We start from the raw sequence: 17,295 nt of genomic DNA on the forward strand, positions 1-17,295 counted from the left end.
ATTCCTCCTTAAATATCAGAGAGAATTAAATCTGAATTAATTAGTTGAACAAGCTCAAATTAATTACTTGAATTGTTGAATTAAATGAAAGAACTAAGTGATGATCACATTTCTGTTGCTAGGCGAGACATTTGCCAAGTGAGTTTTGCCCCATTTTATGACCTTCCTGGCCGCCATTAAGTGAATCACTGCAGTTGTTAAGTGAGTCACACAGTCGTTAAGTGAATTGGGCTTCTTTCCCCCCCCCCGGACTTGGCTGGATCAGAAGGTGAGACAAGGTTGTTAAGTGATCTTGCCCCCCTTTTACGATCTTTCTTTTTTTTATATATATAAATTTTGATTGGTTTTTAAGACGAACATAGACAAACAAAACATAAAAACATCAAGCCATCTTCCATATATATACATACAGTGTGCCCGTTGGTTTACAAATCGTTTTGTGCTTCCATTTCGCAGTCTTCAATTACAATTACATTGTATATATTCTCATATTTTCAATCAAGTATTAAATAAATTAATATCATTGTTAATCAATCATTTGACTATACTTTTATTCATTCATGTTTTATGAAATAATCATATTTTACTTAATTTGTTTTATGACAGTTCATATTATCATCTCAAATCTATCCTACAATCATTTTGTATATAATAAGAAAAGAATACATCTTTATATATTTATTATTTTCTAAGAATCTACATATTTCATTACCATGTTTTATTGTCTAACCATTGATAGAATAGATCCCAAATTTTATAAAATTGCTTATCATCTTGTTCTCTGATTTCAAATGTCAATCTACTCATTTCAGCACATTCCAATATTTTCTTAATGATTTCCTCCTGTGATGGTATTTTCTCATTTTTCCAGTTTTTAGCAAATACAATCCTAGCTGCTATTAATACATTTACAATCAGGTATTTCAATTCTTTACTATATATTTCAGGTAAAATTCCCAATAAAAATATCTCTGGTTTCAAATCTATATATTTTTTTGTCATTTTTTCCAACCACATGTGGATTTTAGTCCAGTATTTTTTAGCATCCGCACAAGTCCACCACATATGGTAATATGAGCCAGGTGTCTGATGACATTTCCAACATTTTTCAGATTTGTTCTTGAACATTCTTGCTATTCTTGTCTGGGGGAAAATGCCACCTGTAAAACATCTTATACAAATTTTCTTTATATGCTGTTGACATTGTCATTTTATAATTTTGAGACTCCAATTTTTGCCATTTCTCTAAATCGATCCCATATCCAAAATTCTTCCCCCAAGCAATCATTGTTTCTTTAACTTGTTCTTCTTCTAGTTTAATTTCTAATAAGTATCCATACATTTTTTTAATCACCTTTTCATCAGTACCTGTCAAAATCTTATCTAAATCAGTCAGTTTATCATAGAAACCTTCTATTTTAGAGTCTTTATCATACCTTGAATGTGTTTTCAGATAACACTGTGTTTTAGTCTTCTCCCAGTTTATCCACAGAGACTCCCGTATATAATGTCTTCTAAAGTTACCCCTGTGTTTTAGTTCCTTTATACCATAGAAAAGCATGCCACCCCAACAACAGATCATGCCCTTCTAATGTCAACAATCTAGTATTTCTTAATGTTACCCATTCCTTAACCCACATCAAATTTGTAGCTTGGTAAACCAAATCCTCCTCTTATTCTGGCATCTTGCAAAAGTTTTAACTTTATTCTCGCTTTCTTACCTTGCCATATATATTTCAATACAATTTTATTTAAATCTTCAAAGTAATCTTTTCCAAGCCTAATTGGGATTGTTTGGAACAAATATAAAATTATGGGTAATATATTCATCTTGATTGTTGAGGTTCTCCCTATTAATGACAGTTGTAAATTTTCCCATTTCGCCAAATCTAGCGCTATCTGCTGCTTAAGTTTGATATAATTATTCTTTTAGTGTACTGCATCTTGCTGTCAAATGTATCCCCAAGTACTTGATCTTATTCATGACCTGAATTTTCAATAGATCTGCCAGTTCTTTCTTTTGTCTTGATAGCATATTCTTTGTCAAAATCTTTGTCTTATCTTTATTCATTTTCAAACCAGCCACCTTTCCATATGCCTCTATCTTTTCTATCAATTTTGATGCTGTTTCTCCCTTTTACGATCTTTCTTGATGCCGTCGTTAAGTCAATCGCTGCTGTTGAGATGTGAGCGACAAGGTTGTTAAGTGAATCTGGCTTTCCACATGGGCTTTGCTTCTCAGAAGGTTGCAAAAGGGGATTGCGGGACGCCGCGACTGTCATAAATATGAGTCGGTCCCCCCCCCGCATCTAAATTTTGATCGCAACGGTCGTAAGGGTGAAAAAACGGTCATTGAAATGAACTGTCGTAAGTCGAGGACAACCTGTATTGCAAAGCAGGCGTGGCCAAGGTCAGCTCAGTTGAAAAAAGGCCTGATGCACTGCACAACCCTGCAAGGTAGGCCACCACAAATGCCAAAAATCAATCTCTTCCAAAGGCAAGCAGAAGAGAGGAGAGGCGTTTTCGTTTCAGTTTCAGAGCACCAAGCAGCTTTAATACAGAACAGTTGAGCTAAGCCACGCCCAGGCTCCTTGCTGTCTCCTTCTTGCTCACACAGCAAATACTGTTTCAGTTTCCAAACAGCCCTCAACTCTCTCACACACTGACAGGACACTAGCCAGAGGAATTCCGATGGATGCTGGTAGGCAGAGGCAGATATTTTCCCCTCTTATTTTCCTCCCCTCAAAACGAAGCCCCACCGTATGGTTTCGTAGGGAAGCACAGGGATCGAGCTAGTATTTTAATAAACTTGATCATTCAATCGACTTTTATCCCCAAATGGATGAGCTAAATTTAAAAGAACAGCCTGCCTCGAAGCAGGGGGAGGGGGAATTACAAATGGTCCTTGAGTTACAACGGTTCGTTTAGTGACCGTTCAAAGGTCCAACGGGACTGGGAAATGAGACTTACAACCGTTTTTCACACTTAACGAACCGTGGCAGCCTCTTCATGGGCACGCAATCAAAATTCTGGCGCTTGGCAGCTGGTTCATATTTATGACGGTTGCCGTGCGATCCCCTTTTTGTGACCTTCTGACGAGTGGGGAAGCCAGGTTTCACTGAACAACCGCGTGACTCTCTTCAGAACCGCAGTCTTTCGCTTAACGACCGGGGCATGCAAGGTCATACAAAGCAGCAAAACTCATTTTTCTTGCTTAAGCAATGGAAATTTTGGGCTCCGTTGTGGTCGTAAGTTGAGGACCAGAGGTACAATTTTCCAGAGGGGTGGGGGAAATGGCCATAGAGATATTGTGGGGAGGGGGGGGACGACAAAGAGAAGTGGGGTGCCTTCCATATTGTGACCTACGTGGCTTTTTTCTGCCCAGGTCGTGTCTTCCACACATCCTCTCGAGTTGTTAGCTTGTTCTTTGCCAGCGACAAATGTTGCACAATGCCACACTTGACATGCGGCCTTTCCCACACACTTTCTGAGTGGAGGGGCTCCTCACACACCCCAGTCTTTCGGTTTGTCCATCCGTTCGGTTTTCTTTTCATCCTGCCTTTAGGACTCGCCTAAGTCACCCGAGATGGGAAACCTACGTAATAATTCTCCCTCCTTCTCTTTTCCACACAATAAATGGCCCTGCGAGATAGGTTGGACGGCAAGTGGCAGACTGTCCCAACGTCACCCGGCCAGCTTTCATGCCTAAGACAGAACTAGAACTCACAGCCTCCTGGTGATTAGCCCAAAGTGACCCAACTGGCTTTTTTATGGTGAAGGCACTACTCTACTACCTAACCAAGGTTACAACTAACCAGGTTTGCATGCCGTGGAAATGCCGATCTTGTGCCTTTAACAGACCCCTTGAAGAAGGCATGTGCCGTCTCACGGGGAGAGGATGACCCCGGTGGCCAGAAGGACAGTGGCCTCTCACGTCCAGTGCCCACGAGGGACTCTTGGCCCTCTTCCAAGCAGGACAAGAGTCCCGTAACGGAGCCGAGTGCGAAAGAGATCTGCACCCAAGAAGGTTAATTTGCAACAGGGAACAGCACGTCTACAAGGCAGAGGCCAAAAAATAAAAACCCACAGTATGAAGAAACTGTGTTAAAGATCAAGCTGGAACTTGTGATCTGCTTCAGATCAGGCCAGCTTGCCCTCCTCCCACCATCTGTGGTCATTGAGGGCATGCAACCAAGCGGAGAAGGCCGGCCAGTGACAGCGGGGCAAGGGTCAAACAAGGCCTTTAAAGGACCGACGTCCAGTGAAGGAACAACGGCAGGTTCTTCGAGACGTCTCCTGGCTACCATGAGCTTCCTCATCCGTCCTTGGGCCAAAAGGGACGTCCGGGATGTGATGCGGCTGGTGAAGGTGAGAAGCTGGACGGTGGAAGGGCAGAAGAGAGGCAGTGGGGCCTCAAGGCGGTCAGGAGGAAGGCTGGGGATTGGCCATAACTTTGTTTTTGATTCCTGGTTTATGTGCCACGAATCCAAAGTGACCATCTAGAGGAGGTTCCTCAACCTTGGAGACTTTTTAAAGTTGGGTGAACTTCAACTCTCAGGGTCTTTTCTGGTGGTTGAAGACAAGTCCACCCAACTTAAAGTCGCCAAGGCTGAAAAACACTGAGCTACTCGGGTCATGAAGATCTCTCTCCAATCTTCTAACGGTGTCTCCATCATCGCTGCCCCACAGTCCATCCACCTTTCTTCTGGTTGTGCTCTCTTCTACTCTACTCTTCCGCCTTTCCCACCATTACGGACTTCTCTGGAGATTGTATGGGTTGCCTTCATAGAAATTGATTGATTGATGGTGACCATCAAGGCAGTGTCGATTCTTAACAACCTCCTAGATGTTCTCCGTGAAGATCTGTCTCCACCCTGGTTCTTCGGTTCTTCCAACGGTGCCTCCATCATCACTATAGCCGAGTCCTTCACCCATACTGCTGGTCCTCCTAATCTTCTCCTTCCTTCCGATCTCATGGACTTCTCAAGAGGGCTGGGTCTTCCCATGGATTGATGTTCTTCTGTCCGATCAGTTCTGATTGACCACGTAGAAATTCTCCTTGAAGATCTGTCTCCAACCAGATCCTTCGGGCCTTCTAACGATGTCCCCGTCTCACTTCAGTTCATCCACCTTCCTTCTGATTGTCTTCTTCTCTTCTCTTCCATCTTTTCCACCATTGTGGAGGTTGTATGAATTGCCTCATTAGAAACTGAATGATTGATTGATGATGAGTGATCAAGGCAGTGCAACTCTTAGCAACCTCTTTATTGTTCTTCATGAAGATAGTAGCTGGTCCTTTAGGTTCTTCTAAGGGTGCCTCCATCACCACTACACTTCTGTCCATCTCTTCTGGTTGTCTTCTTTTCTTCTCTTCTCTTCTCTTCTCTTCTCTTCCCTTCCACCTTTCCCACCATTATGGATTTCTCTCAAGGTTGCATGGATTACCTCAATAGAAATTGATTGATTGATAGTGACAATCAAGACAGTGTCAACTCTTAACAACCTCCTAGAACACTTGTCTCCACCCTAGTCCTTCAGCTCTTCCAACAAAGCCCCCATCTCCAGTAGGACTTGAATCAAGTAGGACTTGAGTCAAGTCCAGTAGACTTGACTCCTCCACTTTCCTGGTCATCCTCCCCTTCTTCTCTTTCTTTCCATCTTCCCCAGTAAGGAGAGCCTTGACTTGGGGTGGATGGATGGAGTTGGGTGAGCAAGAAGAACCCATCTTGATCTTTTCCTACTGCTGGAGAAACCTTGATAGCACTTTTTTAAACAAAGAAGTGGTTGTCTGAAGTTGAGGACAGATGGAGAAGACGGAGAAATGGGCTCTGTTTTGGAATCTCCCCGCTGGAGTGAGACCCCAGAGAAGATTCCAGAACGTTCTGGTCCACTCATGAGTGTTTCCATCATTTTCAGGAACTGGCGGTGTCTCACAACGCACTCCACCAGGTGAGAACTTCTCCAGAAGGTAAGAAACACGTGCCACCATCTTCAGGATGCAAACCAAAACTCAAAACAAAAAAGTTTTTAACGGAACCAAATACGACCATAACTCTGCCCCAAATTTCTGTGGCTAAGCAAGACAGTGAAGTGAGTTTTGCCCCTTCTCGCTATCGTTCTCCCCCTCCCCGTTGTTAAGGGAATCTCTGCGGTTGTTAAGGGAATCACACGGTTGTTAAGTGAATCCGGCTTCCCCGTGAACTTTGCTGGTCAGAAGGTCGCAAAAGTGGATCATGTGACCCCAGCACACTGCAAACCGTCATAAATACCTTGTTTCCCTGAAAATACAACCTACCCCGAAAGTAAGTCCTAGCTTGATTTTTTTATACATGTGTGCCCAATATAAGCTCTACCCCCAAAATAAGCCCTAATTAAGATCCCGCCCACTACAGAGTGGATGGGTAAAAATTAAGCTAGGGTGGGGATGTGGGGGGAGTGGAGCTGCCCTACTACTTACCTTTGGATAGTTGTAGCCAGGCCTCACACACCCCGGCACCTGCCTTTCTGGCCCATTTCTTCGGCAGCCGGCAAGGCTTTCCTGAAGGCCTCTGGAGCTGGTCACAAAGCTCTGGATCGATCCAGAGCTCCATTATCGGCTGCAGAGGCCTTCAGGAAAGCCTTGATGGCCACAGAAGGAGTTGATGAAGGCCTTTGGTCGTGAAAAGGAAGCCGAGGGAAATGGACGCAAGTTGTCAGGATTCTGGGCGATTGCCCGAATAAAATCATGAGCCTCCAGCCAAGCTTCACAAGAATCCAAAAGATTTATTAGGAGCAACTTGTCAGCATTAACTTAAATGAAGCCAACTCCGGCATAGTAATTTACTGTCACCTGTGACCCTGTTTCCCCCACTCTCCCCTGGGCGTGTCATCAATCAGATTCTCTAGTGAAGCATGTCCACGGGTTGGGCGTCATCAATCACGTTCTCCAATGAAGGATTTTCCCGGGCAAAAGATCCGGTAGCAAAAGATCCGGGAAAGAAAAACTGAACAACTTCCTCACACACCTCAACAGCCTACACCCCAAAATACAATTCACCATGGAAATAGAAGCTAACAATCAACTTCCCTTCCTAGATGTCTTGGTATACAAAAAACCCAATGGCTCCCTAGGACACACCATCTACCAGAAGAAAACACATACAAACCGCTATCTACACGCACTCTCACACCACCACCCAGCACAGATCAATTCCGTAGCCAAGACACTCATCTCCAGAACAAAATGCTTAGCCAACGAACAACACCTAAAAACCGAACTACACACTCTCACCAACGTACTAACAGCCAATGGATTCCAAAGAAAGAAGATTACCCACCTAATCCAAAAAGAAACCCCAACCAAAATCCAAGACAGAGAACAAGAGAATGGCAAAGCCCTCCTCCCATATATAAAAGGCACTACAGACAAAATCAGCAAGATCCTCCAAAAACACAACATTAAAACAGCATTCTGCACAAACAGAAAAATATCCACCATCCTAAGAAACCCTAAAGACAAAATCGAGTTAGAAAACCAAGGAGTATACGAAATCCCGTGCACCGCCTGTCCCACCACATACATTGGACAAACTAACAGAAGGATAAGTGCACGCATTGAAGAACATAAGAACTCAATCAAAAAAGAAGAACCGACCTCTTCCCTGGTCCAACACCTCAAAGCCACAGGACATGAGATTGACTTTAAAAATACCAGAACTATCGCCAAAACCGAACACTTCAACAACAGAATAATCAGAGAAGCCATAGAGATAGAAAAACGCCCACACAGCATGAATAAAAGAGATGACACCTCCCGCCTACCAGCCATTTGGAAACCCGCCCTCATGAACAGACAAGTACCTAACATGAAGAATGACACCAGACCCACACCCACCAGACCCACAAAAGATGCCACCACCACACTTCCACGTAAAAAGCAGACTCACACCCACACAGAAGATGAGACACGACCACGGACCAGAAGCCACACTGCAGCTGCATCACTACCCACTTCAAACCCCTCCGAGCCATACATGAAGCGAACTGACCCCCACCATGAAGATGCAGCACGACCACGAACTCGAAGCCAAACAGCAAGATCACAGCTCACCAGCTCAAATCCCCAGCAACTAAGACTAACCTGAGCACAACCAAGCCCCCACCTGAACAGAACACACCTCTGGCCAATCAGAACACAGCCAACCCCCAACCAATCAGAACACAGCCAACCCCCCAACCAATGAGAACACACCCCCACCCAATCAGAACACAGCCAAGCCCCCACCCAATCAAGTCACACCCCCACTAGCAGTTAAAAGGAAGAAGCAGCTGCAAGCTCACATCACTCTGAGAAGCACAGAGCGGAAGACACAAGCCTGAAGATGATGAATGAGACTTCATCGAAACGTTGCCTAGATACTTCAAATCTTACGCGGGATAAAACCCGAATAAGCAAAGATCCACATATATACATATACATATACATATACATACATACATATATACATACATACATGTATGTATGTATGTATGTATGTATGTATGTATATATGTATGTATGTATGTATGGCATTCAGCTTTGTTCGGGTATTTTCAGAATCTGAGTTTTGATCATGTCATGCAGCAATGGTCGTAAGTGTGAAACATTGTCAGAGTGTCTTTTGTTAGTGCCCTTGTAACTTTGAAGGGTCATTAAATGAATGGTTATAAGTCTATCTATATGGGACACAGGCAGGCAGGAGTGCAACAGGTCAAACTTCTCCTTTCAGTAGGGTATCTCTTGAGAGAATAACAGTGTCTCTTAGCTTGCTCCCAAGCTTGCTCCTCGACTTATAACACTTCATGTAGTGACTGTTCCAAATTACAACAGCATTGGAAAAAAAGCGACATGACCATTTTTCAGCCTTACGACTGTAAGCACTGAGTCCTATTTATGACTGTCGTAGCATCCCAGGGGTGGGTGGGTCACGTGATTCCCTTTGGCGACCTTGTGATGAGCCGCATCCAATTCACTTAACGACCATGTTCCTCCCTGAACAACTGCAGCGATTCGGTGAACAACAGTGGCCAAGAAAGGACGTAAAATGAAACTTTCCTTGATTTGTCTCGCTCCGCAGCAGAAATCTGGGGCTCCATTATGGCCATTAAGTTGAGGACTAGTGGTAGGGTCTCTTGCTTGGGCAGGGGATTGGACTAGATGACCTCCAAGATCCCTTCCGACTCTGTTATTCGGTTAAAATCAGTTAACATGGTAATCTCCAGAACAGGTCCCAGCAAATCCTTGGATTCTCTCTTTCAATTAAAACTTTTTTATTGGTTTATCAAAGTACTGGCTCGATCCCCGTGCTTCGCTACGAAACTAAGTGATGAAGCTGGGAAGGAAAATAAGGCCTCTGCCTACCAGCATCCATTGGTATTCATGTGGCTAGCGTCCTGTCAGTGTGTGAGAGAGTTGAGGGCTGTTTGAAAACTGAAAGAGTATTTGCTGTGTGAGCAAGGAGACAGCAAGGAGCCTGGGCGTGGCTTAGCTCAACTGTTCTGTACTGAAGCTGCTTGGTGCTTTGAAACTGAAACTGAAACTCCTCTGCTTGTGTTTTGCCTTTGGAAGAGATTTCTTTCCTGGTGGGGGAGGGGGAGTAGGACTCCTTAGCATCAGAGCCTGTTAATAATAATAATATAGGAAATACTCTAAATGCTCTGAGGGTCATTTGGAAAAATCCTTTCTTAGGGAGCCCCTAGAAGCCACGAGGAACATATGTGCCAAATTTCAAGTTTGTAGGCTTTATGATTCTGGAGATTTTGTGATGATGCACGTGGTATTTCACTTTTATATACATATATAGAAGGAAGGAAGGAAGGAAGGAAGGAGATAAAATGCAAAGATTCTCTCCCTTAATTCATTAAAAAAAATTGGCAACTCCGAACTCCCAGCGAGCTTTTTAAAAATGGTGTGTGTGTGTGTGTTGTGTTGTGTATCAGTGTTGCTATTTTTTCCCCCTACCTTCCATTCCAAGATCAAATGGAAAACTTGCCAAACAAGCGGTTAACCTGTTTTAAAACTTGATAAACTTCTCTGAACTTCCACAGCTCTCCAGAAGGATGGGTTTGAAAAAGACGCCATCTTCGGGTACCTGGTGGCCGAGGTGCCCCCCGCACAAAAAAGCAAAGAAGGTACAGCAAGACACCCCCCCCCCGGGGTCCCCTTTATTGGGGTGGGGGAAATGGGGGGGATCCCAGCTCTTGGGAGGGTGGGAGAAGGAGGCTGCGTGGCCAGAGATGCTGTGGGAATTGGGGGTGAAGGCGAAGGTGACGCTCCCCCCAAAAAATGATATGTCTTATCAACATCATTGGGTTGGTTACGGTGGCTGAGCAAATGGAAGAGGGTTTGGCCTGGCTTGTGCCAATTTGGTCTAGTGGTTAAGGTGCCAGGCTAGAAACCAGGAGATGGTGAGTTCTAGATTCACCATAGGAAGGATGGCTGGATGACTTTGGGCCAATCACCGGGAGACGGGGAGTTCTAGTCCCGCCTTAGCCATGAAATTCAATTGGGTGACTTTAGACCAATCACCAGGAGACAGTGAGTTCTAGTTTCGCCTTAAGCATGGAAGCCAGCTGGGTTACTCTGAGCCAATCTTCAAGCGACAAGTGAGTTCTAGTCCCGCCTTAGGCCACTGGGTGACTTAGGGCCAGTTACTCTCTCTCTCAGCCCAACCCACCTCACAGGGCTGTTGTGGGGAAAATAGGAACAGGAAATAGATATATTATAGGTATATTCACTGCCTCGACTTAGTTGTAAAAACAAAAAAGGTGGGATATGAATGAATGAATGGATGAATGAATGAATGAATGACCGACTAGATAGATGATAGATAGATAGATAGATAGATAGATAGATAGACAGACAGAGACAGACATGGATGGATGGATAGATATAGATTAGATAGGTTGATAGATGATACATACATTATAGATGATTGATTAGATTAGATTAGATAGATAGACAGACAGATGAAAGATAATGATGGATGGATGGATGGATGGATGGATGGATGGATGGATGGATGGATGGATGGATAAAATAAGTGCCCCCATCCAGGCCCCTTATGACTCCATTCTGGCCCAGAATTCTCTTCTTCTCTCCTCCCCTCCCCTCCATTCCATTCCTTCCATTCCACATTCTATTCTATTCTTAATTCTATTCTATTCTTAATTCTATTCTATTCTATTCCTATTCCTATTCTTAATTCTATTCTATTCCTATTCTATTCTATTCTATTCTATTCTTAATTCTTTTCTATTCTATTCTATTCTTAATTCTATTCCATTCCACATTCTATTCTATTCTTAATTCTATTCTATTCTATTCCTATTCTATTCTTAATTCTATTCTATTCTATTCTATTCCTATTCTATTCTTAATTCTATTCTATTCCTATTCTATTCTATTCTTAATTCTATTCTATTCCGATTCTATTCTTAATTCTATTCTATTCCTATTCTATTCTTAATTCTATTCTATTCTATTCCTATTCTATTCTATTCTTAATTCTATTCTATTCTATTCCTATTCTATTCTTAATTCTATTCTATTCCTGTTCTATTCTATTCTTAATTCTATTCTTCTATTCTATTCTTAATTCTATTCTATTCTTAATTCTATTCTATTCCTATTCTATTCTATTCTTAATTCTATTCTATTCCTATTCTATTCTATTCTTAATTCTATTCTATTCCTATTCTATTCTTAATTCTATTCTATTCTATTCTATTCCTATTCTATTCTATTCTATTCTTAATTCTATTCCATTCCATTCCTATTCTATTCTTAATTCTATTCTATTCCTATTCTATTCTATTCTTAATTCTATTCTATTCCTATTCTATTCTATTCTTAATTCTATTCTATTCCTATTCTACTCTTAATTCTATTCTATTCTGTTCCTATTCTATTCTATTCTTAATTCTATTCCATTCCTATTCTATTCTATTCTTAATTCTATTCTATTCCTATTCTATTCTTAATTCTATTCTATTCTATTCCTATTCTATTCTATTCTTAATTCTATTCCATTCCTATTCTATTCTATTCTTAATTCTATTCTATTCCTATTCTATTCTATTCTTAATTCTATTATATTCCTATTCTATTCTATTCTTAATTCTATTCTATTCCTATTCTATTCTTAATTCTATTCTATTCTATTCCTATTCTATTCTATTCTTAATTCTATTCCATTCCTATTCTATTCTATTCTTAATTTTATTCCATTCCTATTCTATTCTATTCTTAATTCTATTCCATTCCTATTCTATTCTATTCTTAATTCTATTCTATTCCTATTCTATTCTTAATTCTATTCTATTCTATTCCTATTCTATTCTATTCTTAATTCTATTCTATTCCTATTCTATTCTATTCTTAATTCTATTCTATTCCTATTCTATTCTTAATTCTATTCTATTCTATTCCTATTCTATTCTATTCTTAATTCTATTCCATTCCACATTCTATTCTATTCTTAATTCTATTCTATTCCTATTCTATTCTTAATTCTATTCTATTCCTATTCTATTCTTAATTCTATTCTATTCTATTCTTAATTCTATTCTATTCTATTCTTAATTCTATTCTATTCCTATTCTATTCTATTCTTAATTCTATTCTATTCCTATTCTATTCTTAATTCTATTCTATTCTATTCCTATTCTATTCTATTCTTAATTTTATTCTATTCCTATTCTATTCTATTCTTAATTCTATTTCTATTCTATTCTATTCTATTCTTAATTCTATTCTATTCCTATTCTATTCTATTCTTTATTCTATTCTATTCCTATTCTATTCTTAATTTTATTCTATTCTATTCTTATTCTATTCTTAATTCTATTCTATTCCTATTCTATTCTTAATTCTATTCTATTCTATTCTGTTCTATTCTATTCTATTCTATTCTATTCTATTCTATTCTATTCTATTCCTATTCTATTCTATTCTATTCCTATTCTATTCTTAATTCTATTCTATTCTATTTTTCTATTCTATTCCTATTCCTATCTCATTCCATTCCATTCCATTGCACCTTACAAAAACTTTTGAACCTGGTTTCACAACCTGGTTCTCGGAGGCAGAGATCTTAATGCATCACCGGGGAAAACCCAAGGAAATTCTTGCAATGGGCCACAGAGAGAGACAGGTGCATTAAATTCACACCCCGCCCCGAGGCCCGTGAATTATGAAGCCGTTGCATTCCTCATCCCCTCTGCAGAGCTCAGGCTTTCCCTTCCTTTCCGTTGCCCGCCGTTGACTCTGTTTGCTGCAACTTTTCCTCTGCAGGACACACCATTGTCGGCTATCAGTTCCACTACCTGAGTTACTGCACCTGGGATGGCCCAATCCTCTTCGGCGAAGATCTCTACGTGATGCCGGAATTCAGAGGTAGTGGAGGAATTCGGGGTTACCCTCATAAAGTGGAATCTCTCTATGAAAAGGGAGGAAGGACCCCAAGGCCCCTCGTACATTCCTTTTTAGAGTTCACCCAATAGAGAGAAAGAAAGAAAGAAAGAAAGGAAGAAAGAAAGAAAGAAAGAAAGAAAGAAAGAAAGAAAGAAAGAAAGAAAGAAAGAAAGAAAGAAAGAAAGAGAGAGAGAGAGAAAGAGAAAGAAAGAAAGAGAGAGAGAGAAAGAAAGAGAGAGAGAAAGAAAGAAAGAGAGAGAGAGAGAAAGAGAGAGAGAGCGAAAGAAAAAGAAAGAGAGAGACAGAGAGAAAGAAAGAGAGAGACAGAAAGAAAGAGAGACAGAAAGAAAGAGAGAGCGACAGAGAGAGAAAGAAAGAAAAATAGAAAGAGAGAGAGAGAGAAAGAAAGAAAAGAAAGAAAGAAAGAAAGAAAAGAAAGAAAGAAAGAAAGAAAGAAAGAAAGAAAGAAAGAAAGAAAGAAAGAAAGAAAGAAAGAAAGAAAGAAAGAAAGAGGAAAGTTGGTTGGACAAGATAAGAGTAATCCCCTCTTTTGCACCGTAAATCCACCACAAACTTCATTTGATGTTAGATAACCAGATGCCAGTGGAGATCATTCTCCTGACATCCTTCCGTAAATGATCGTTCCAGTTTAGGAATTGTTAAAAGCCGTCTAATCGATCCATATGAACCAGGGGATAAAACTCTTCCTACATTCCAAGCTGTAATCAAGCTGGACACGTTATTTTAAAAGAGAGAAGATAAGTCAAATTAAAATACAAAAATAACGGTGTTAGTTAACAAACTACAAAGTCCATGTCATGTGCCCCCTCAATGTTCAGAATTCTTCTAAAAAATATTAAATTTCTCTCCCTCCCTCCCTTCCTCTATCTTCTCTCCCTCTCCCTCCCTCTTTTCCTCCTTCTCACTCCGTTTTTCTCTCCCTATTTTCTCTCCCTCCCTCCTTCTCCCTCCCCTCCCTCCATCTCTTCTCTCCTTCCCTCCCTCCCTCTTCTCTCTTCCTCTGTTTTTCTGTCCCTCCCTCTTCTCTCTCTCTCCTTCTCTCTTCCTCTGTTTTTCTGTCCCTCTCTCTCTTCTCTCTCTTCTCCTCCCTCTCTCTTCTCTCGCCCTCCCTCTCCTCCTTTTTCTCTCTTCTCCCTCCCACCCTCCCTCCATCTCTCTTCTCTTCTTCTCTCCCTCCCTCCTCTCCCTCCCTCCTCCTCTCTCCCTGTTTTTCTGTCTCTCCCTCCTCTTCTCTCCCTTCCTCTCTCCCTCCCTCCCTCTCTTCTCTCCTTCCCTCCCTCCCTCCCTCCCTCTTCTCTCTTCCTCTCTCTTCTCTCTTCCTCTGTTTTTCTGTCCCTCCCTCTCTTCTCTCTCTTCTCCTCCCTCTCTCTTCTCTCGCCCTCCCTCTTTCTCTCTCCCCCTTTTTCTTTCTTCTCCTCCCACCCTCTCTCCCTCCCTCTATCTCTCTTCTCTTCTTCTCTCCCTCCCTCCTCTCTCCTCCCTCCCTCCTTCTCTCTCCCTGTTTTTCTGTCTCTCCCTCCTCCTCTTCTCTCCCTCCCTCCCTCCCTCCCTCCCTCTTCTCTCCTTCCCTCCCTCTCTCTTCTCCCCTCCCTCCCTCTCTTTCTCTCGTGTCTTCTTCGCCAGGGAGAGGAGTTGGCACCGCCTTGCTGAACCAAGCAGCCAAGGTAAGACCCACGGGCGAAGCAGCCTAGCCAACAAGTCTTCCCCTGATCCGGTCCATGGGCCCCTAAGGGCCTGTCCCCGAATCCCAACACACCTGATTTTTTAACCTCTTCTCCCCAGATCACCCTGGAAAAAGGATGCTCCCAGTTCCGATTCATCTCGGCCGAGAGGCCTCAGGCCACGATCGATTTCTTCCACAAGAGAGGGGCCATCGACGTCACCGTTCGTGACAACTGGCACGTCTTCCGGATTGATAGGGACCCCCTGGTGAAGCTGGTGGAGGATGGGGCAGCCAAGCTGAACCCCGTTTCTTCTCAGCTTTAGACCCCACCACCCCACTTCCAATTCCACCCCCAGATTAGCCATTGCACTTCCAAAGGGGTAACTCAAGATTCTCCACCGCTCCCCTTTACTCATACCCCATTTGGGGGGTGGGTGGGATAATTCCCCCCCCCTCTTGTTCCTTTCTGGAGGGCTGAAGTTTAACTCTCCCCCATCTCCTTTGAAAAGAATACAGAACGCAGGATGCAGGATTGAGGGTGCAAAATACAGAATGCAGAATATAGAATCCAGAATGCAAGATGCAAGGTGCAGAATATGGAATGCGGAATGTAGAATACAAAATATAGAACGCAGAATGCAAGAGGGAAGATGCAGAATATAAATGCAGGATGCAGGATGGAAGGTCATGCAGAATGCAGAATATAGAATGCAGAATGCAGAATACAGAATGCAGAATGTAGAGTGCAGAATATAGAATGCGGAATGTAGAAAACAGAATATAGAATGCAGAATGCAAGATGGAAGATGCAGAATGCAGAATATAGAATGCAGAATGCAGAATACAGAATGCAGAATGTAGAATACAGAATATAGAATGCAGAATGTAGAAAACAGAATATAGAATGCAGAATGCAAGATGGAAGATGCAGAATGCAGAATATAGAATGCGGAATGTAGAAAACAGAATATAGAATGCAGAATGGAAGATGCAGAATGCGGAATATAGAATCCAGAATATGGAATGCAGAATGTAGAAAACAGAATATAGAATGCAGAATGCAAGATGGAAGATGCAGAATGTAGAATGCAGTATGCAGAATTACAACAGAATTGAAAGGGACTTTGGAGGTCTTCTAGTCCAACCCCGTGTTGAAGATAAAATAAAAGTTAAGGGAGGGCTCTTTTATAGCCAACCTCTTCCTCTCTCTCTCCCTCTCCCTCTGGTGTGGTTGAAACCCTGCCCCCCTGCCCCCCCTCCCCCCGCCAAGCAGGATTTCAAAGGGATGCCAAGGGAAAGGAGGAAGGCCTGGGCACCTTTTGGCTTGGAGGCTTCAAAAACCAGAGTGCGAATGCTTTCATTCACACACTCTCAGCTGGGTGGAGGAGGAAGCCACACCGGCATAAATTTGCACGCCCAAGAAGGCAAGGGGGTGGGAGATTAGGGGTGCCTGGCACAGAAAGGGGATTGGTTTTCTGGGGAGAGTCGGGGGGGGTTTCTGGGGGCAGCTGAGAGCACCAGGGACTGGATTTCCACAGAACTGCAACCGTCTACATTGGCCAAAAGGTCTCCTTCCACCGGGATGAGCTGGAATAACTGTGAATTTGCAATCAGGAGGGTTTAAAGTTTAACAGATTTAACAGATGAGTTGGAAGATCGCCTAGTCCAACCCCCCGCCCAAGCGGGAGACCCTCCACCATTTCTGACTAATGGCAGTCCAATCTCTTCTTGAAGGTCTCAAGTGATGGCGCTCCCACAACTTCCAAGGGAAACTTAGGTTCCGTTGGTTGATTGTTCTCACGATCAGAAAGTTTCTCCTTATTTCCAGGTTGAATCTCTCCTTGTTCAGTTTCCATCCATTATTCCTTGTCTGGCCTTCAGGGGTCTTGGAAGAATAGCTTGACCCCCTTCCTCCTCTCTGGAGCAGCCCTTCAAATATTGGAAGGCTGCTCTCCTGTCTCCCCTGGTCCTTCTCTTCCCTAGACTAGCCAGGCCCAGTTCCTGCAACCGTCCATCGTATGTTTGAGCCTCCAGTCCCCTCATCATCCTGGTTGCTCTTCTCTGCACTTTTTCTAGAGTCTCAACATCTTTTTTATGGTGTGGTAACCAAAACTGGATGCAGTATTCTTGGTTTGGTCTTACTAAGGCTTTATAGAGTGGTATTAGTACCTCCCTTGAT

At 42.4% G+C, this 17,295-nt stretch overlaps 1 protein-coding gene across 2 annotated transcripts; it reads left to right on the forward strand.

Moving 5' to 3' along the window:
- The first annotated feature begins 4,007 nt into the window (after nt 1-4,007).
- Nucleotides 4,008-16,329, forward strand: LOC113427006 (thialysine N-epsilon-acetyltransferase-like). 2 transcript variants are annotated; one of them, XR_015745842.1, is made up of 7 exons: nt 4,008-4,368; nt 5,917-5,968; nt 10,066-10,149; nt 13,313-13,414; nt 15,077-15,117; nt 15,236-15,703; nt 15,767-16,329. XR_015745842.1 is itself a non-coding variant. In XM_026689471.2 (6 exons), exons 1-6 carry the CDS (start codon nt 4,186-4,188, stop codon nt 15,437-15,439), a joined length of 666 nt encoding a protein of 221 aa, XP_026545256.2. In that variant the 5' UTR covers nt 4,008-4,185; the 3' UTR covers nt 15,440-16,329. The 2 variants fall into 2 exon arrangements, 1 of the variants encoding a protein (XP_026545256.2); XM_026689471.2 differs by having other exon boundaries at nt 15,236-16,329.
- The last annotated feature ends 966 nt before the right edge of the window (nt 16,330-17,295 follow it).

This window comes from Notechis scutatus, chromosome Z (assembly GCF_049901735.1).
Source record: "Notechis scutatus isolate UNSWTSFEM ecotype Mainland chromosome Z, rNotScu1.2, whole genome shotgun sequence".
Classification (NCBI taxonomy): domain Eukaryota; kingdom Metazoa; phylum Chordata; class Lepidosauria; order Squamata; family Elapidae; genus Notechis; species Notechis scutatus.